Here is a 23,284-nt window from a genome sequence, read left to right as displayed (position 1 = left end):
GGGGGTTCACAGTCCAATGTTCGTGGGAGCAGAGGGAAGAGAAGGAAGAGAGGGGAGAGAGTTAAGCTTCCTGACAGCTTGGTGGAAAATTTTTATTTCTTTAGTTAATATAGTTAGATAGTTAGTTAGTTAGTTAGTTAGTTTGTATTGATAATAATATTAATAATTCCTTCATGGTCTTTCTCAGTCTTATCTTTTCGTCATTATCACAAACGATAGGTCACCTTAATCTCCTGTTGAAGACACAAGGATGTAGTGTACAAAGATTTTGATAACCATTGGTGCTTGTTAATGATTTAACAAGCTCAGTAACCTTATTTGATACAATAGTTGCATGCCGTCTGTGTTGTTTAACCATGTGTGCTTAGCAGGAGGACATCTAAGGAAGAGACTTTGGGTGGCATCACACTATGTTTCACCTGTGCTGCTGTCCTGTTCTCCACTGCTCCGAGTTTCAATAAATATTTCTGCTTAAGACATCTGAAACTTCCATACTCAAGAGGAATCGGCAATCAACAGACTTCCATAACAGTAAGATAACAGTCATTTGTATTACAATACACTATTAAACTTAACTTTGGTGATTGGTAGAGCCCTAAAAATCTTATTAAAAACCGGCACACATTGTTTGTTTAAGGATGGTTTTACTCCAGCTACCATGGCAAAATGCAGAAGAGTCCTGATGCTCCTCGTATTTGTGGGATCCTTGTTCCTATTCATTGTGTACTTTTCCCAATGGGACAAGAAAGGTACAATATGTTTATATAATAATGTGTGTATTTCTAGCTGTTCCTGCTGTGTATCCGGGTCTTGATTAAACTATGTTTTGTTTGTGTTGTGTTACATTGCAATTAAAATTAAAAAGGAATTAGGTAGTGGATTAGAAGAAAAGTGGATGCGCGACCTCACCCTTGATTACTTTTGGATTACATGTGACCCGTGTGCATTTATTTAACTAGGTGGGGCTTTCCATAAAGGCCAATGGCATCTCGCTTTTTCATCCATGTACGTCATCTCTTCAAGAGAAAAGCCACCCTGATTCAGCATGCACAATAATGACAACACACATTCTTATTCTTCTTATCACAGCAAAGAGGATCCATCAGCGGCAGGAAGCCAGAAAGCAGCTGCTAAGAGAAATGTGTGATGCTGACAGAGAGTCATTTTCCCAGGGGAAGCGCATCTTACAAGACATGAAGAACAAAGATCTGTCCCATCTGATTGTGAATGACAAGCACGGAATCATTTACTGTTATATTCCCAAGGTAATACAAACAAAAACACATATAGCAAACACAGGACACAATGTGGATCATATAAGCCCGCCAACACCAATAGCTGACCCTGAAATGTCTGGTCAACTTCTCATGCTTTAGTGATTGACTGTACTCACCTGGACCTATTTTATTCACAGAGGATTTATGATGAGTTATTTTTTATTTTGTTCTTCCTTATGTCATGCCCTATTCTCTTAATTTCATCAGTTCTTGTTTCAACACAATTTACTTTGTCATAGAGACTGTCACATATCGCGTTTCTTTGAATAATATAAATTATCTTTGCTGTAGCTCAACAATGCATATCTTTGCCTTTTCCGATAACACCCCTAATTCTATAGCATTATATTTCTCTTTTTTGCTCTTGCTGTCACTCTGCTCTAAGTCCAAACATGGAAACCAGTAACAAACGCAAACCATCTTCAAATCTACTACCTCTAACCTGTTGTCATTTGCGCTGTTACTAGTTGATCACAAGCACAACACACACAAACCAAAACCAAACATGCAATTTTTTAGAAGGCTCACGCTATTCTTTGTTTTTTATTGGATCAACCCCTAAGACTTGCTCTTATGTACAGGTGGCGTGTACCAACTGGAAGAGGGTTATGTATGTCCTGAACCAGTTCAAACCATATGACGACCTAATCTCCATACCTAGAGAGTTGGTCCACCATCCTAACTTGTACCCTCTCAAAATCAACTCCCCGATACCAGAGCATAGAGCATCACAGATTCCCTACCATGACTGTACACACTTAGTACTGTTCTTATCTACAGGTGGCGTGTACCAACTGGAAGAGGGTTATGTACGTCCTGAACCAGAGCGAGCCATATGATGACCCCATGTCCATATCTGGTGATTTGGTTCATATCCCTAACACGTTCAAACTCCTAAGCAAATCCCCGATACCAGAGATGAAGGTCAGTTCACAAAATGTTCAGAAGTTTCCTTTAAGTTTCAAACAGGAAGCATGTGAGATAGTTAGTCCCATGAGCATTTGAATAAAGCAGAAGAGTGTTAGTGTGACAGAGGGTTGATGTAAACTGATTTGTTGATTACAGGCAAAGCTGAAGCATTACACCAAGTTCCTGTTTGTCCGGGACCCGTTTGTCCGTCTCATCTCGGCCTACCGAGACAAGTTCCAGAAGCACAAACAGTACTTCTATGAAAACTTTGGCAAGTACATTCTGCGCCTATATGCCAACCAGCCTACTCCACCGCCGTCAGTGGAACAGGCGTATGCATCCGGCATACGCCCCTCATTTTATAACTTCATTCAGTACCTGCTGGACCCAATGACGGAGAGGGAAACGCCTTTTGAACCCCACTGGAGGCAGATGCATCGCCTGTGCCATCCCTGTCTCATAGAGTAAGGCCATTTCGGTAACACTTTACAATAAGGTACACACAATTGTACTACCTACTACATAGAAATGTGTTACCTACTACCAGTGTTGGGAAAGTTCTTTTTCTACGTGAACTAGTTCAAAGTTCAGTTCACACACTTTAAAATGAACTAGTTCAGTTCATAGTTCATAATTCAAAATTCTGAACTAAGTTCACAGTTCAAAAATGAACTAGTTCATAGTTCTTTTTTTTCAATATGTTGCTGCAGGCTGCTATTTTTCTAAATAATTGCCACATACCATATAGAACCACAGACGGACATTATTTCAATAACATTCAGTCCACACTAGGAGCCAGCTGCAACTTTTACCCCTACAGTATATTCTCAAAAACATGAGGAAAAAGTTGCTGTTTGATGGTCTTTTTAATGAAGAATTATTCAAACAAAAACGGTTAAGGTGCAAAAGTTTTTCCATTTTTATAATTTTCCAAACCTGGAAACAATTCACATGAAATTTCATTCAAAGAAAGCAATACTGAAAAATATACCAGGCAGGTTCTACTGTACAAACAAATTAGCCTACAACTTAAAATAGTAAAACCCTCAAGGAGACCATTCTAAACTGCAGTATAGGGCCTACTGTTAACAACAAAGTCCAGAAGATGTGTTGACATACTTATTAACACAAACACAATCTGAGGTAGGTAACAATCATACGAAGAAGAGGTAGAACCTGAGGCTAGGTCCATGGTCTGAGTCATGGGTCTGAGTAAGCGCTGCTGCATTCATTTGTTTTTTTCCCGCAGTGTTTCGCATTTTGATGACGCAGCGGCGGTGCGACGCTGTGGTGGCATGTGTTGCCAGATTGGGTGTTTTTCAGCTACATATTAAGGGCTGTTTACGATGTCTTTTAGCGGGGGTTTTCTATGGAAATCTGGCACTCGATGAACGATTGAACGACTGCAAGAGCGCCGTTCACTAACGCCAGAATGAGCGCGTTCGCAAAAACGTTCATGAGGCAGAAATACATACGTTCAGTTCACGTTCGCCCCCAATATGAACAAGTTCATGAACGAACGTTCATTGAATGCGTTCAGGCACAACACTGCCTACTACATAGGTTTTCTTTTGTGTTACCTACTACATAGTTTTTTTTTGTGGTACCTACCACATAAGTGTATTTAAATGTTTGTGGTACCTACCACATGTTTTTTTGTGCTACCTACTACACAAGTATTTTTGTGCTACATACTACATACATTTTTTTGTGCTACCTACTACATGAGTTTTTTTTGTGCTACATGCTACATACATTTTTTTGTGCTACCAAACACATACTTTTTTTTGTGGTGCTACCCACTACATAAGTTTTTTTTGTGCTACCTAACACATACATTTTTTTTGTGCTACCTACTACTTATGTTTTTTTTGTGCTACCACTACATCATTTTTTTTGTGCTACCTAACACATACGTTTCTTTCTTTTTGTGCTACCTAATACATTTTATTTTTTTGTGTTACCCACTACATATGTTTTTTTGATTGTTCATGTATCACCCTGTGGCTGAATGTTACGTTCCTGCCAACCACTTTGACCAGCCCATCCAGTTGACACGCTTTGCCCCCCATCTGAGGAGGGCAGTTCTGGTCGGCTCTGAGGGCTTAGCCTATATTTCCCATCAGTAGCTTAAGTTAAGTTTGGCACGGCACCGGAACCCCGACAACTAAATTGCTAAATCAACATTTAGGCCAAAATAGAGAAAAGTGTGTTTTTAGAACAGGAATAAAATACGATAACGTTGAATAGTGGCATGTTATTGATGAATGAGAGGGCGATCCTGATGTCGTAATTATGAGATCTTTTCTCATAATTACGAGATCCTGGTGTGCTAATAAGGCTAGATAAGGTGTGGAACTTTTTTTTATTTGGTGAATGCTCAGCGCCACCGTACATATTAATATAGTAGGTACTAAAATGTTGTGTACCTTTATTGTAAAGCTTTACTGACAATTCTAGGCAGTGCTGGAGCTACAGGTCATGTCCTGCTGTTGTTGGGAACATTTGAAAACATTTATTACATTTTAAGAATATACACAAATAATATTGGTGTAAGAGTGTGATTTTAATATTTATTCCACGCTCCATATCTTTTAACTATAAAAAAGGATTTGTTATAAAAAGTTTCTATAAAACTTTACTGGCAAAGTGGAACAAGATTTGAAACAGTTTTAATACATCAAAAAATATAACCACTGGGAGGAAAACGTTAAATAAATAAATAATAATCATAAATGTTTTTTATGACCTCAGTATTTTTAAAACAACAGTTCTTGTATCAATAATCAAAGTTATTTCAAACTCTAACTACATTGAAAGCTATATCAGGTCATATGGGTGGGTCCTTCCAGAATGCACATAAAATGTTTTGGCAGTTAATTATTATATTAAATAAAATTTTTAGTAGGATAATTTTTCCAAGCCACTATTTTTTTCTTCTGTAAAAAGGCATCAAAAGAAGTTGAAATTCTTCCTTTTATTGCTAAAATGTGACAATAACAAAGGAATGGAATGCAAATAGAGAACCAGTCTTTTTGACCTATAGTTTAATGTTGGCTTCTTGTACCTCTCTCAGGTATGACTATGTTGGCCATCAGGAGACTCTACAGGAGGACGCTGAGCAGCTACTGAAGATCCTAAATCTGGAGGGCGACATTAGGTTCCCTCCTTCCTATGAAAACATGACTGCACATGATTCTGCATTGGACTGGTTCAGAACAGTGCCCCTAGAGGACAGGAGGAAGCTGTACAAGCTGTATGAGGAGGACTTCAGGCTCTTTGGCTACAGGAGGCCTGATGAATTGCTCGATGGTGAGATGATGTCAGGATTTTGGGGATAAGAAACCACATTTTCCTTTTGATAAGGAAATATATGACTTAATGGCTTTGTTACATTAGGAGCTCTGTTGCTTGATGAATGGCTTGATTTACCACCACAATTCCGAAAAAGTTGGTACGTTATGTAAAACGTATCAGTGATTCTTGAGAAGTGGGACAAAAGGCCGTCTTCCAATATTATCTGCTGTTAAGTTTAAAAGTAAAAATATTAAAATTTGGAGATGTTATTAGGCATTAAGAATAGAATGTCTGGAGCACAATTTTCCCCTTAAATGTACTAGTTATCTACTCAAGACGTCCAAAACAGTGTGTCCACAGAGAGGGGTTTAATCATTCATATGCAATAAAACCTATTAAAAATGTTCTTCAATTATTAAAAAGAGCTTTTGTCATCAAAAGCAACTCTAAATAATCTCTCATAGGACCTCCAAAGGTGGAGCCACTTACCCCTTTCACTAGCAGGGAGAGTACAAATAGTTAAGATGAATGTTTTACCTCGCTATCTATACCTCTTCCAATGCCTTCCCATCTTTTTACCTAGATAATTTTTCAAATCTATTGACTCTGTTGTCTCTCAATTCATATGGGCGGGTAAACATCCTAGAATCTGCAAAGCTGCCATGCAGCGGAGTAGACCTTCAGGTGGACTTGGCTTACCAAACTTCCAATCTTATTACTAGGCGTCAAACGCGCACAAACTCTTACTCTGGTTTACATCCCCACAGAGCAGCTGGTGCCAATTGGAATCTGATTCATGTACTGTATATCTTCATCACGGCAGGCTCTGGCATGCGGCACCCTGCCCTTACCTTACTCACAGTACACGTCTAACCCCCTTGTCGTTGCCTCACTGAAAATCTGGGCTCAAATAAGGGGACATTTTAAGTGGTCTTCCCTTCCTCAATCAACACCCATCTGCAAAAACCATCTCTTTGCACCAGCCAGAATTGATCCGCGCTTTACGTTCCTGGGCAGAGGGGGTCTGCGTTCATTAAAAGATTTGTATGTGGGAGGGTCATTTGCAAGTTTCAACCAGCTACGAGCCATGTTTGGATTAACTAGTTCGGATTTCTTTAGATATTTCCAACTACGGGATTTTGCAAGAACTCACTCGCCTGCATTCCCACTTATCCCAACCGTAACTGGTATGGACCACGTTCTCTTAGCTAACACCACCCCTAAAGGTCATGTCTCCTATCTATATGACCTACTGTTGCCAGCCAATGAATTAACAATTAAAAAAATCAAATCGAACTGGGAAGACGAACTACAAGTGACCCTTTCTGATCAGTTTTGGAGTAAAGCCCTTACAAATATCAAACTTTCCTCTTCATGTATGCGGCTTAGCCTCATTCAATTTAAAGTGCTCCACAGGATTCATTATAGCAAGTCCAAGCTCTCTAAAATCTACCCAGATACGGTTGAAGACAAATGTAATAGATGCTCGCTCTCACCGTGTGACCTTACACATATGTTTTGGACATGCCCTAAGTTATTTACTTTCTGGGATTCATTCTTTAAGGTTATTTCTGAAATAGCGCAGATCCATATCCAACCATCTCCTCATGTAGCTATTTTTGGAAGACTTCCGGATGGAAATGTTGCAACAAATACTCAATCCAATGTAATTGCTTTCTCCTCTCTGATCGCTCGAAGGAGCATTTTGCTCTTATGGAAATGCCGCCTCCCCCCATCATTTAAATCTGGGCTTCGTGACATCATGTCCTTTTTAAAATTGGAAAAAATTAAATTTGCTTTGAGAGGCTGCTCGGATAAATTCCATTGTCACTGGCAACCGTTGATTAGCTATTTTGACCGTCTGCCTGCGAGTGAAATTACACAGTAGAACCCAAAACATACTTTACATTACCTTACACTACTTTGCATTAAATTATTATCTGTGCGCTGGTGCCTGTCCACCACCCTGCCCTCTCCTGTAGGAGTGACATATTTTGAACACTGTGGAGTAAAACATGTTTAAAAAAAACAGCTGTGAAGTACTGCAACAATTCTATTATTTGCATAACGCAATATTGAGATACTTTGATACTATACTTAATCTTTGTATCTTTTTTGTTTAAGGTTTTGTTTTATATCATATTAATTTACTTGCTTAATTATCTTGTCTGTTCTATCCTGTCCTTGTCTGTTTGCTCTTGTCTGTCTGTCTTTATTTTATTTTTTTGTTATGCTGAGGAAGCTGGGAAAGGGGGTGGGTATTGGAGGGGTTAAGAAATCATAATTTGGAAAAAACTGAAAATGCCTCTAACGGTAACTGTTTCTGAATGTATACCATACTTTTGTCATCAAAAGCTGAAGCAACACTGAAAAATCTCTCATATCAATCTCCCCACACAAAGAGGACTGTCTAAAGGAAATTTAAAGTAAAACAAATAGCTATCTTCCAGGGTACTGCAGTACATTGTTCAGATGTGCCACCTTTGTAATATGTCATACAAACGTATTGAGTCTGATTCTGAATGTTATCAATATGTGGAACTGTTTGTCTGTGCAGGCAACATTCCAGCCACAGTCAGTTGCATTTAGACAGTATACTGTACATACTGTAAGTCTAACCTGTTACATTGGCACCAGATTCCACATTTGGCATAACTGAATGCTGCCCCCTGGTGTTCATTGTAAATAATGCATTTTCCCTGAAAGTAACAAAGGGGGGAAACGTACTTACTGTTCACTTAAAAAAGGATATATCCTGGACACCAAGAATTGGAACCAATCAAGATTTGAAACCCATATCAAATGAAGTTTTTGAAAAATAACTTTATCTCTTGCCATTACTGGAGTTCAGAAGGAATTTGTGCAGGATAGTCATTTTTTCGTTTACTATCCTGGACAAATTTCCCCAGAACATCAGTCCTGGCAAGAGATTCATTTAATAAGAGGACTATTAGGTCAGCATCAATACGTTTGTTTATTCGACTGACACATGTTTAACTAGGAATTTCAAATTGTTTCAAAACATGTTGGTGAGGCTACTGACTTCAATACACTTTTGTAGAAATGGTGTCAAAGCTGATGAGGCTGATGAGTTAGATATGTTCCTTCATATGGATGAGGATGCTTTTCTCATACAGCTAAAAAGTTCCTATCTCTTATCTTAATATGGCTCTACTATTAATATTGTTCCTTGACACAAATTCAGTCCATTTACCAGTCTTTATCTGTTTTTAACCAGGACAAATATTGTTTTAATGATGTCTCTTCTCTGAACTCATATTGATGTAATTCTAAAACTAGTTTACAATGTTACAAACCTCCCTCTTAAATGGATTTCCAACCCCAATTCCGAAAAAATTGAGACGTTATATTAAGTGTGAACAGAACAGAATGTGATCATTTGCTAATCCTTTTCGACATGTATTCCATATAAAACAGTACAAACACATCATATGTATTTAACTGTTAAACGTTATTGTTTTTTGTAAATATACACACATTTTAAATTTGGTGCCTGCAACACGTTCCAAAAAAGTTGGGACAGTGGCATGTTTACCATTGTGTTACATCACCCTTTCTTTTAACAACACTGAGTAAGCGTTTTCGAAATCAAAATTATTTCCCATTCTTGCTTGAAATACAACTTCATATGCTCAACATTCCAGGGTCTCCATTGTGATGTTTTGTGCTTCATAATGCACCAAATATTTTCAATTGGAGACAGGTCTGGACTGCAGACAGGCTGCAAGCTAAGCTGTATTAAGACGTGCAGAATGTGGCTCGGTATTGTCTTGCCTAAATTGGAAGAGACTGTATGTATTGCAGTGCTAACAATATAATGACACAACATAGTTTGTTGAGTTGGTGCAATGTCATGTAGTATTTAATTTTTTCCTACTTAGGCAAAAAGGACAGATCCTCAGGAGAAACTCAAGCGCGTCATATTGAAAACTGATGAGAAGTTTGAGGAGATAGATAAAGAAATAAAAGATGTTGAACAGAAGCTGGGAAAATGGAAGGAATCTATGAAATTATCTGAGGTGCATCACACTAAATTTAACAAATCTGCCAAATGTTTCAGTTTCTTGCAGTAACATGAACTGTACAGTATATTATGGAACATTGGGAAATGTTGATTGAGCTGTGATGAATAAAATAATCGCACATGAAATTCAACATACGTGGGCAACCTAAAATAAATGTGATACAAGTGAACTAATGTTGTCTGATGGCCTCTTTCTTTTCAATCCTAAAAGAAAGTCGAGAGTCCTAATACAAATGTTACACATGTGTACAGACGATATCATGATGGTGAATTTCTCTGAATAATATGAGATTTACAGGGGCAGCTCTTCTGATTAGGATCAATGGTGGGGTGTTTGTGAAAGCCAAACACTGACGATGATGGTTTGTCGGATGGAAAGGCAAAGAATGACCTGTAACATAAAACTACATCATCAGAGCTTTCTGTATTTTCATTCGTAGGCAGGCCCGGTTCTAGACAGTTAGATTAGGGTGGGCCTGTAGAAATTGTAGGTGGGCACACTCGGCAGAGAGACCGAAGATGCGAGCGCGCGCTGTGCGCGCAAGCAGAACTTTTTTTGCCCTTGTAAGATATCTGCGTCTGCTTTTTGGCACATTTACTGTGAATTGTGTAGAACACAATATGCAAATAAACTTTGAGTGTTGCTGAGTGGGAGATTTGATTCTTGCATGTTTTTTTTCCAAAATGTTTATGAATAACATATAATGTACATTATATACAACATAATGTATATATTTTTTTTTATCGCAGTATTAACTGTAGGCAGCCTGAGCTGATTGAAGAGAAAGCTTTGGGACTGGCAACCTGGATGGTGGTAGTCCAGAGCTACTGTATATACTATACACACTATATAGATATATAGTATTTCCACTATTGGCTCCGATGTCCAGCTGGGTGAAAATAGTAGCCGGCTGAGTTCACGAACCTGCTAGAGGGGTCCCGGGGTATGCCCCCCCTGGGAGTATTTTTTTTACCTTTTTAAAGTGAAATGCATGAATCTTGTGCACTTTGAGAGGAAAATTAAGAGGCTAAATCTGAGGAATTTTGTGTGAACAAATAATTTGGAGACACTGGGTCGGATGAATTAGAAGCTATTAAAGAAAGACACATGGATTTTCCATAGAAATATAAATTTGAAATAAAATATTATGCAGGGTCCTCTGGGATGGGCTTGGTGCTCTTTTTCTTTTTTATAATGAATTCAATTAAATGCAGTGCGAGGAACGAAGCAGAAGAACTCTGTTGTCCAGTTATCTTTTTTCCACAGACGAGGCTGAAATAGGCTATAGACTATACACAGTGCATGGGCAAGTGAGGGCAGCCCCATTTTCTTTCAAAGGTTTTTTTATTAAATGTTAGTAACAAAATTGTAGCACAATGAATACAAATTTTTTCCCCTTTTTTTCCCAAACATACCCCACCCACATCCCACCCTCACACCCAACAACACGAAATATACAGTACAAGAAACAGAAATAAACAGTCAATATAAAAAAAAAAAACACATAAAGAAATAAAATTAAATCAAATAAAAGAGGGGGGGAGGTAGCTACTCTTCTATAGTTGTTGTTGGTTTTTTAAAATAATTTAGGAAGGGGCGCCAAATTCTGTCAAATTTATTCTCGGATCCCTGGGTAGTATAACGTATTTTCTCTAAATTCATACATGCCATAATGTCTCGAATCCAATGTGAGTGGGAAGGAGGAGCAGGATCTTACCCCCTGTGCCAACCTGACTCTTTATTCCTTAATAAAAGTGTAATATTCAATATCTACCACTGTGTGAAAAGTGTCTATTTTATCAGAGCCACCTCTTAGAATAAGGTCGACCTCCGCTAAACTATTAACCCTTTTAAATATTGCTTCTCAAAATACTTCTCTATGTTTTAGAATAAAGATTTCAATTCACAAGTTATTGTTTGTAAGTTGTACGTAACTTAGTCTGTAAACCACCCTTCTGTTTAAAATATAACATATATAATATTTTCAGAATTTAAACATCTTCGTTTAAACCTAAGAAGGTATTCTAACCTATTCTTTTAATTTTTAAAGATTAGGTGTATGAGATTATGTACTTGTTGTGTTGTCAGCGTGTAGGCGATGCCAAGATGTCTCTACTTACGTCGTGTCCTCCTCAGGGCGACTCTCGTGATGTATAAAAAAAAACTCTACTTAGGTCCTGAATTTCACAACTTAATCTACTGTGACAGAGACTCGTGGAACGTTTTACTGGTTTTTATTCAAAATCACATGATTATTACAGAAAGACAGAAAAGACAAAAGAGATTATATGCTTACATATTATTTAAATGTTCTAATCCTATTTCTCATTATATTTGTTTACTTGATCCCGTTTCTAAATTTGTTGTAGCTCATATTATTGAAGACTTTTGTGCAAGTCTGCACTTGAGATAGTGTGTGTGTGTGTGTGTGTGTGTGTGTGTGTGTGTGTGTGTGTGTGTGTGTGTGTGTGTGTGTGTGTGTGAGAGAAGTGGAAATATATAATACATGTTGCTTCTGTCTCTTGCCCAGAATGGGTAAATTGCCGCCAGGTGGAGAGATAGACCTCAAAGTGTCCATCATGGCCTCTTCACCTGGCACTAAAGCACTTTGACACACGGCGACAGCCCCGCCCCTCTTGCCAGAACCTACCACAAAGTCACAGTGGTGAAACAGAAGAGTTCAACTGCATAAAAGCTTCAACAACAAGTGACAACTTCTTCAATTTGTTTTGGAGTAGTAATATTGATGGCACTTATATAGCCACATGTGTTAAAGGTTATGGGATTAGTTTACTGGAAACAGAATGGATCTAAGAATTGTTACCATTTAATTTTTTTGTGCAGCTGATTGTTTTTCAAATAATATTTGTCATTTTAGTGACCATTGTGGGGATGTTGAACTGCTCTCTGTTCTTCCATTTAAGTAATATCATTGTCTTGTGGATAGTTGGGGCTACAAATAAAGGTTTTGTGATCTGGGTTGAATATGTGTAATGGGATGGGGATAATGGACTTGTATGTGAGTTTGATAATGTGGTGGTTACCTTTCCCCAAAATGGCTTTGTGATGAAACCATGATTCATCTCATGTTGCAGTCATACAATTTACTAAGGTAGTACTGAGGGGCGGTATCATGTGCCTTTTCATTTATGTGTGTTCTGCAGAATCTGATAGTGTACATACTGGGAGTATGTATTGTTTTATTAATTGAGGGAGAAATTACTTTGAGAAATATATATCATTTTGGCCACATGCATGTGTCAGTACTACTTGCTGTAGTTTGGTCTGGCTTTGCGAGACTAGTGTGTCAGTGACCTCCCCCACTAATTCAATTCAAGCCTTTTATTGTCATTGTACTTCGCAATACAACAAATTGTCTTATCCACCTTAAATTAATTAGTTGATATGAGGGTATATATAAACTGGATGAGGGGGATTTTGCTGTTCTTTCTAAGTCTGTTGGATATGGTGCTTTAATAAAATTGCCACACAAGGGCGAAACAAATCTCTGCCTGAGCCTCCTCTCTTTTACATATTTGAAGGCCAACCTCACAGGTTAGGTGGACAAAGCCAGAGTGCATGGAGGTCATCAGTTGAATTAAATGCAATTTTCTGAGTTAGACTCATTATGTGCATGTTGAACCTTGACCTTGACCTAGATGTTGTGCTATGGGACTTGTGTTCTGCAAACAATTTTTTATTGAAATAGTTGTATGTTTAATCAAAATAACTTCCAGCTAATATATATATTTTTTTTTGGGACGGATTGATTTCAAGACTAGACTAAGGGCGTGCACTGCATGATCTGCTGCGAAATGACACAAAGGGAGACCATGAAGTCACAAGTTCTTCTTATATACTGCCTCCAGGAGCAGAGCTAATTGAACACACCTGTGTTTGATTGAGTCACTCAGCACACCTGAGCTCACTCAATGGCAAACTAAAAGGGTACGCATACAAAAAAAAAACACATGACCATAAGTAAAATCCGCACTAAACAACCGGACTCTGCTCCTCTTGAAAGAGGTGGTCTTCGACAGCTTGAAAGTGAACTCTGGAGCGGATTCACTCTGGTGTAAACCACCTCCACACTAATCACATTTGCAGTCTTACTCGCCAAACCATCTGACAGGATTTCCATGCACGTGACTTTTGTTTAAAATATAGTCTGTATAGAAGAAAAAAATAATAATCATAAACATTTATTTAGAGATGTCAAACATGAATGGGGTCAAATTGACCCCAAGAATAATAAGAGGGGTTAATAGTCCTATTCAAGAATAACATTTAGGTCTGTCACTGTCCCATAATAAAGGATACGTGGCTATCATTTTAGTCAAATTGACCCCAAGGACAGTATGAGAGGTTAATAGTCCTACGTGGCTATCATTTTAGTTTTGGGCCACATCTAAGTGAACCTAAATTTAGTTTGAAGATGATCATAAATACCAATGAACAATTTTACAAAGTTTGTGCTGTTTGTGAATAGTTCTGACAAATGTGGAGTCGAATGTGCAGAACCAACTCATTTGTTTTGAGGGAAGCAAATGAACGGGTGGCTCTGTTGATCTCCCTGCACGCAGCTGCCCTTCCTTCACACACACACACACACACACACACACACACACACACACACACACACACACACACACACACACACACACACACACACACACACACACACACACACACACACACACACACACACACACACACACACACACACACACACACACACACACACACACACACACACACTGTCTGAAAGCATTAGTATGTGAATGGACTGATCAGTATTCCTGAGCACCTCGGGAAAAAGCTGATGTTCAATGAAGGAGGATATTGATCTGTGTGAACCCTTAATTTATGCTGCAATCTTAAATCTGACACTATTTCACTTTCCATACGTATGGAGTGATGAGCACACTGCTGTTAATGGCTGCGGTTTGATTCCAGAGGCTGTCCATTTGATCTGTTTCACAGTTACAGTGTGCATGCAGCAGTTAATTTCTTATGTCTCGTATTCGATGATGACGTTGCTCCACTTGAGCTGGGTTATTATGGGGGGTTACGTTGGTGCCATTTCATGTGGCTATGGAGGCCGATGCGCGATGCACTGATGAGGGTGGCATGACGGTTTTTGGTGAGGGTATACGCAGGCCCGGTTCTAGACAGTCAGATTAGGGTGGGCCTGTAGAAATTTTAGGTGGGCACACTGGGCAGAGAGACCGAAGATGCAAGCCCAAAAAAACAAATCATAAACATTTATTTAGAGATGTCAAACATGAATGGGGTCAAATTGACCCCAAGGACAGTAAGAGAGGTTAATAGTCCTACTCAAGAATAACATTTAGGTCAGTTACTGTCCCATAATAAATGATATGTTGCTATCATTTCAGTTTTGGGCCACATCAAAGTGAACCTAATTTTGAGTGAAGATTATTATAAATACCGATGAACAATTTTAAAAAGTGTGTGCTGTTAGTGAATATTTCTGACAAATGTGGAGTCTGAGCTACATTTAATGTATGAAGGGTGCTATACAAATAAAGATTATTATTATATTATTACTATTATTAATGTGCAGCAGCGTCCTTAGGCCTGTTTGACACACACCCAACAAAAACAAGCACCAACCAGTTTATTTTAATATTGATCATCATTACCGTCATGGACACACCTTAACGCCGACCACATTTCATACAGATACTTATTGTTGCAACTTGTGGTTGGTTAATCACACCTGTTGGCAAATATCATAAAGCAGTTTTGGCTAACCTGTTCATCTCAGTCCTCAGGTGAACCTGTTGGAAAAAATCTCACAAACAATTGCAACATTGTTTCAACAGTATATATAATTTTTCTTACAGCTCAGGTACGTAAAGAAGGCCTACTTTATCAAAATTCATTATGTTGTATTATTTACAATTATATATTATATAGGCCTCATACAATTCATTCGTACTATCTATCTATCTATCTATCTATCTATCTGATCAAGCTTCAGGCTCTTGACTATATCTTTGATCATGACACTGGGGAATATGCAAAATAGTTCTTTATTTGTCAAGTTTTAACTATTATCTTCCACATCTTAAAACAGCTGAGATCAAACCTAGGTAAACCTCCCCTAGCAAGGCATCTGGTTTTTCTTCAGCAGGCAATAGGAAGAAAAAAAAAGTGCAATCTACTGGCACGAGATGGATGCTGCTGTCCACACTCTCCTCCCTCTCTCTATTACCCTTGCCTTTTTTACTCTCTACAGCTCTCTCCTGTGTGTGTGTGTGTGTGCGTGCTCTTGCTTTTTGTCTTTATTCTGAGCATTTGACTTAGCCCACCAAGCGTTGCCGCTGTCAGCAGTTCAGAAAGAAAAGACCTGACTCCTGCATTTCTAGTTAAAACGGTGATCTGCTTATTCCCAAAGGTCAAAACCAGAATTAGAAACTTGAATGTCTTGTATTGTTGTCCAGGATGAACTGTCAGGGTTGATGTGTGTGTGTGTGTGTATACTGCTGCATGCATACTGTAACTGTGAAACGGATCAAATTATTAATTATCCCCTTCACGATCGCGACTTGGAATGTCCGCACATGAACTAAACCGCTACGGCATCGACATCGCAGCTGTAGTGGACCAAGAGAGATATTACCGTGGCCGAGTGGCCTTGATTTCCACTCACATATGATACTAGGAAGGAGACACCTCACCAGGCAAGGGAGACGTGGAGAAGTAGGAGATCAGGTCTTATCAGGATACTTTATTACAGGTTGACATCAAGGTTTACAAGCTAGTAGACAGCTTCTACTTATATCAACACAGATGTTACTTATTCATTACAATCATTCAGATCTTAACAGAATTAGCTTACTCTTAACCGAACTTTGAAAAGGGGAGCCCTGACCCAGTCCTCACATCCTCGGGCGGAAGAGCGCCTAGTGCAAAGCACTATGGCCTTTTATCAGGCACTTGGGTGTGTGTGTTTGTGTGCGTGTATGAGTGAGAGTGTGCATGTGTGTGAGTGAGAGTGTGCATGTGTGTATGTTTGTGTGTAACATATCTAATATCAAATCTGGGCTATTTGTAGCAAGATATTGCAATACGTGTTCCTATCTTTCTGCTGTGTCTGCGACAGCTGTTGTTGTGCAGCTTGTGGGCTAAGGTCATTATATGACCTGTGTGGCCTTTCTTGCTTAACTCAAAGTTTGTACTAACTTCTTTAAAAATGACAATATAATGTTAGAAATTCCTACACTGCCCTCCTTCGTTGTATCATAACAACGCTCAAAAGAGAATTTCAACATTCAAACTTAGAGCATGAAAAATGCAAAACCTTCAAACTCAACAAAAATCAATAATGATAAACTTTGGCAAAATGAAACTACAGTGGCCACTGTTAACTCAATAGTATGAACCTTTATAAAACCTGTTAGACCCTTTTAAAATTCAAAAACAATGACAATAATGAACAGCATATAATGACAAAAACTAATACAATTGTCTTTCATTCTTTGGTCTTCGGACGGATGTCCTAAACCGCGGATATATCTTGAATTGCTTCAAAAGCAACTCTTTTTCTAGTGCGGAAAGGCACAACCTCTTGAATTGCTTCACAAGGCACTTCTCTCCCAGTGCGGAAAGGCACAACGCAACAGCCCCCCCCCATTTAAACTATTTTGGGAGGCTGGAGGAACCCCCAGTGCACCCTGCAGTGGTGCGTAGCTGGGAATCGATGACTCGTGCAACTGGATCCGTTGAGAAGAGAGACGAGAGCGAAGACCTCTCGACGCCAGATGATGACGTTGATGACTGCTGGAACCCCTTGATCCCCCGTCTGTTGGCGATCCTGCCGGCGGTAGAAGGAACTGCTTGTCCGGTTTCGAACCCGAAGAGCTGACCCTACTGACAGGCGCTGAGTGGCTCTAGCTGTCTGCGTAGAGCTGGCTGCGTAGAGCTGGCTGGGATGAGTTGAGCTGTGTGGAGGACGGAAGACGACCCTCGGTTTCGGCTGTCAGCTGGCCAGTGACATCACGACATGGCCTTGCCAGTGACATCACGCTGATAGCACGAGTTGAGAGCGTAGCTTAGCATCTTAGATCACAGCACGATATTCCCCCAATTGTTCACAGAAGGAATCAAGATTCTGCACCTTGTTTTTTATCGAGGCCATCAAGAAAGACAGATATAGACAGATAAAAGGAGAGATAGGGAAGATAATCCTATCTAACACAAAATTCGAAATAACTCTCTACTCCTTATTAGAGAACTGATCTTGTCTTTGTTATGGGAAGTTTTGTTTGCCTTACTTAATTTTGTAACCTAGGTTTACTGTATCAATGCACATACGTGTAATCTACTCACACTTGATGTAAAGCTGTGCAGTAATACTTTTTGGAAAAGCTAACTGTAACATTAACAACAAACAATACTACAATAGTAGGTTTTTGTTCTTACTCTATTTAATAGAGATTGATCCTAAACCCTAAATAAATCACTTATAACTCATTATCTTCTTAAATGAATATTAAGTCTTTTGATCATTATCCCTTTTTAACCTTACTTTGCTTGTAGTGTTTTCTTTATGTGGCCTTATTAAATATTGTACTTATTACCTTTCTTTAACATGTACTTATATTATTTTTAATTAATGTGCTCTCTCAAACTCCCCTCCTTTTCAAATTTTTTATTTGAAACACAAAAAGGAGCATATTTAGTTAAAAATTCAGCTAAAAATAAGATTCTCACTGAGTAGTGAGCAATTGTATTCAAACAGGAACAAACAAACATGTGGCTTTCTCCCAGCCCCTTAACAATAAACCCCAAAACGGTTTATACATTTAGAATGGTAACCCTTTTTCAAAAAATCTAATTCCTTGAATCGGTAAAATGTAAAGAGCAACCCTTAAAAAAATCAGGTATTCTGAAAGTGTGAGAATAAGGTTGGTTCAAAATCCTACTAAATCAACAATTATTCCTCATTATCTTTAATACTTCTTTACTTGGGAATATTTAAACCACTAATCTCTTTCTGAAATAAAATTAAAGTGATAATCCTCTAGTCATGCTTGCTTTTTTTTTGGCTGAGAACGAAACAACAATCTTTTTTTGATTTGAAAATGGTAAGACACTAGTCGTATCTTTTTTTTTTGAAAATAACCCTAAACATGCTTTTCTTAAATGCATAAAAGGGGAAACCCATTAGTTATCAAAACGGTCCTTTATACTTTTAAATCCTACGTACCTTCTTTTTTCAAAACATTATGTCGTCTTAAAGGCATAACTAGATTAGTTTATGTCCAAAACAGACTTATTCCAATTGCTTGCTTGCACACAATTCCTAAATTTAGGGGAAAACACCATGATCAGATAATTGTCACAATAGAGTACTGATTCCACCCTCCTTTTACAGATGGAATGTCCACTTTTTCAGTTCAGAATGCAAAGGAAACCATCACATCCGCTGCTTCAGTGTCTTTTTCTCCCTAAAACACAAGTCAGATGTCAGGAAATGTCATTATGGCACGTTGCTTGCCATCTTTGTAGTTCCTTCATCCTGTAGTCCACACAGGGCATTGAATGTCACTTTTGGCACGGAATTACTTAGCCACATGCATATAAGCCTCCATTTTTGTAGTTCACTGGGCATTGGCAGAGCGTTCTCTGCCGGTATGCGTTGTCTCCGTCAGACTCGTTGGCTCCAGACCATACTGAAACTGGAAACTGCTCTGAGCAGAGCAGGCCCAGGCTAAGTGTCTTCTTGCATCTCAGTCCATTTATTTTTATATATCTTTTTGTAAATTGTCTTTTTGGCATCTGGTAACGCCAGGCAATTCGTTTTCTTCTTCTTTATACTTTTTTTCTTTTTTCTTGATATTATATACATTTTTATTTTATTTTCTTCTTTGGACAGAGAAAAAGTACTTTAAACCTGTGACAACATTCAATTTTTAGTGCCCCATGACCCAATTTTGCAAGCGTAATACTTAATTTAGAATAGTCTTTAGATCGTCTTTTATCAATAGTAACTCTTACTATCCTGAAAGGGGATTTATTTGTTCATTTAACTCTTCAAACCAAATGCTAAACCTTTACTTTCAGTGCACTGTCTCAGTGAAAGCTGCTGGAAGAGAAAAAAAGGAAAATGTCACACATTTAAAATAGAACGATAGTTACGTATGTAACTACGGTTCTATGAGTTCCGGATGACCGCCAGAGGCGGTGCTTACAGCACTGGATGTTCCATCGCGCGCATGCGCAGGTCGAGATCTTTATACCAACAAAGTCACCTGTGACCCCGGGAATGTCTATATATTCCGGAAGTCACCAGAGGTTCTGTTCCAACTGAATCTTCTCGCGGTGTCTGAGAAGTCTGAGTGACAGAGAACTCTGGCGGTCATCCGGAACTCATAGAACCGTAGTTACATACGTAACTATCGTTCTATTTCGTTCCTACTGACCGCCAGAGGCGGTGCTTACAGCACTGGATGACTTATACCAAAAAGGTCACGAAGAGTACTCATCAATTAAGGGCTTGCAGCCATCAACAAGACAGCTGTCATCCCACCGGATGAGGTGGAGCAACATTTACTCTGTAGAGCTGCGCAACGTACATGATGAAGACCATGTAGCCGTGGCGCAAATGTCCTGCCGTGAAATCCGCTTCAAGACAGCCCATGATGTAGCCATACTCCTGGTAGAGTGGCACTCAACGGCCAAGGCATGGGGAGCCCCTGTGCTCTATATGCATTCAAGACCACCTCCACAAGTCAGTGGGGGTGTCTCTGTTTGGACAGGGCAGCCCCCTTCCTGCAGCTCCCATAGCAGACAAAGAGGTATTTGTCTTACGCAAGCTGGTTGTTGCCACAACCTATGCCCTAAGCGCCCGCCCCGGGCACAGTGGGTCTGACATTCTTTCTGCATCCCCTGGTGAGCCCAGGGGATTGAAAGCAGCCAACTCGATCGATTGGTCTACATGGTGGGGAGACAATCGTTTGGATAGGAAGGATGGATTGGCGAGAGCACCACTCCTGACCCTTCTGCATGCCAGAGCAAGCACGCCTGGCTCACTGCCGAGGCATGGAGTTCACCGACCGATTGCAGTCGCAATGGCAAGGAGGAATGCCGTCTTCATAGACAGCCGCGTCAGGTCTGCCTGACTCAGCGGCCCAAATGGGGGTAGACCTAAGGCCCTCAGGACTACTTGTAAGTCCCATGATGGTGCCCTCAGGGGTCATGGTGGCTGAATGAAGCCTCTGGCCTGACTAGGTAGTGGGACCCTACCGTCTGGTTGTCCACCCCTGCATGTGCGGCCGATATCGCAGCCACATAGACGCACAGGGTGGAAGCAGCTGTCCTGCTGCCCAACACAGACTGCAGAAAGTGTAGTATCACTACCACTGACAAGTCCATGGGACTTCGCCATGTGCCATGCACCACTGTGAAAACAACTTCCACCTGTCTGCATAGCGCCCTGTAGTGGCGAGTGCCCCTGAAGTTAAAACGGTATGGACCTCTGACTGGTCGCAATACGTCAACAGTGGGTCCTGGCTACCAGGAGCCCCACGCACAGCTGCAGGCGCCCCGAGTTCGGGTGCCACATGTGCCCGCCTACCTGAGACAGAAGGTCCTGTCTCCCTGGAAGGCACCAAGGCTCTCCTTGAGGAGTTTAGTAACGCTGGGATCCATGGCCTTCCTGGCCAATGTGGAGCCACCAAACGTAGGCTGTAACTGCAATGCTGGACCCCATCCAGTGTTGTCAGTACAAAAGCTACACACATAGTGTGAGGCACGGCTCATCCACTGGCAAGCAATAAGTAAGCTATGCACGCAAGGCTTAGGTGAGAGCCCACGCTGGTGGGACACAGCTCAATACACAGTGAAAGCGACTTCTGACCCGAAGCCGCCCACTTGACGAGCAAATTAGTAGCCTATGCAACCGCTCTAGGCGACAATGCTACAAATACTGTGGCGGTGGCTTGGCTCACCCCAAGCCACTCGCTGTCGATTAAATCAAAGTAAGCAACCGGTCTAGGCGAACTTAGCACCCGATCACAGTGCAACAATGCTAGAAAGACAATACATTCGAGCATACAATTAGCAACCGGGCTTAGTGAAAAACACACAAGCAACGGTGCGAAGGAAATGCACAAAGCAGGATGACTGGCCAAGCACTAGCCAGAGCATCCTGCCTTAGGGGACTGGTCCTCTCCATCTAGGAGAACCCAGGGGGACAGTGGGTCATCTCTTCGGAAGCAAAGAGATATGCCACTGCCCTGCCATACTTGTCCCAATCATGCCCACCACCTCCGGATGGAGTCTCCACTCCCCGGGGGTGGCCCTTTTCTATCGCTGTGTTCCGGACACCTGGAACTTGGACAGCTTGGATAATGATAATTAGATTATGCTGAGGTCAGCATACTTATCAGTCGAAGGAAGAGGCTGTACTCCAGCAGCCTCCATTGCATGGAGTGCTGTAGTAGCTGCTGAACGGTAGCTACGCGCTATGGAGAAAGGCAGGCTCGCATGGCCGCCGACTCGAGCACCAGCTGAGCTGTAATGGTGGCAGGGATGCTGCCACACACTGTCCAATATCCGCAGAGCCAGGGACGGCCCAAACGGAGGAACCCTGAACTGGTACACCCTGCCCAGAAATGCAAAGGGGAGGACCACCTGTGACATTGGGCAGTAGGGACTTGAAGTAGCATCTTTCAGGGCTATGACACAACCCAGTCCGCCTGAGCGATAGACTGGAGTACCCCTGCAACACGCAGCATGGGGAAAGGAAGAATCGTGAGGCACTGATTCCGCCGTCTTAGTCCAGAACGGGGTGACCCCGCCCCACCTCCTGGTACCTGAACTTCGGTTGAGTAGAACCTACCGAGCATCGAGTAGCACCCCCAAGGACTCTGGGGGAGGGCGGAGGCTGGACGCCGACCTCCTGGCGCCTGAAATGCAGCTGTAGCGCAGTGTACGGCACTGTGCAGAATGTGCTGAGAAGCACTGGCCCCTTGATTGTCCACCTGAACGTGGTTGAAGCTATTGGCACGGGGTACCACAGAGGTTCCCGGCCTGGAATCAGGCAGAGGTGCACGTCGCAGCGTGCAATTACTGTCTAGCCTGGTCAACCTGGACACTTCGCACCGGGCCTGAAGAGCAGCTGGCCGAACGTCTGGCCTGGGATCACTGAAAGAGAATGGAGGGTCAGTCGACACACCTCCGACTGGGACGACCTCACAGTTGACATCAACCTGCCTAGCTCCCTAGTCATAATGCAAAGTCTGCAGTGAAGCATCACTGAGGGTCCATGCTGAGTGACCAGCACCTGACCCCTGTATGGTTAGCGACCGAGCCAGGACTGTGTGAGAAAGCAAATTCCCAGATGGCCCACACAGGCAGCAATGTCGTAACTCCTAGTAAGGAGATCGCCTGAAATCCGGCACTGGGGCCGAGGGCAGCGCACATCGGCTCTCAGAGCCTCGTCTGGGGAGACAACCAGGGATGCTATAGCAGGCTCAATCGGAGCTAACCAGTCCGAGCCCTAACTATCAGCATTGTGCATGGCTGCCAGAGCTCTGCTGTCACCGTGTGATGGGAGAGAGCCCTTAAATCTGGCCAGCATCTACGGAGCTGAGCGGAATAAGGCTCAGAGGGAGGCACACAGGAACGGAGGATTGAGGGCCTGCCGCTGGTTAGAGGCTAGTAGAAGAGCCTCTACCTAGCAACCTAAGTGCCTGAGACATGAAACTACAGTTCATGCAT

At 41.1% G+C, this 23,284-nt stretch overlaps 1 protein-coding gene across 1 annotated transcript; it reads left to right on the top strand.

Moving 5' to 3' along the window:
• Positions 1-658: 658 nt before the first annotated feature.
• LOC307269443 (carbohydrate sulfotransferase 12-like) lies at positions 659-5,527 on the top strand (the record flags this gene model as incomplete). Its single annotated transcript, XM_080052411.1, has 5 exons — positions 659-749; positions 1,090-1,265; positions 2,058-2,201; positions 2,343-2,650; positions 5,263-5,527. The coding sequence occupies 5 exons, from the start codon at positions 659-661 to the stop codon at positions 5,525-5,527; spliced, it is 984 nt and encodes a 327-aa protein (XP_079908537.1).
• Between the last annotated feature and the right edge of the window lie 17,757 nt (positions 5,528-23,284).

The sequence above is a fragment of the Ammodytes marinus genome (genome assembly GCF_949987685.1).
Source record: "Ammodytes marinus genome assembly, chromosome: 23".
Classification (NCBI taxonomy): Eukaryota; Metazoa; Chordata; class Actinopteri; order Uranoscopiformes; family Ammodytidae; genus Ammodytes; species Ammodytes marinus.
This window is presented reverse-complemented; position numbering and strand designations above follow the sequence as displayed.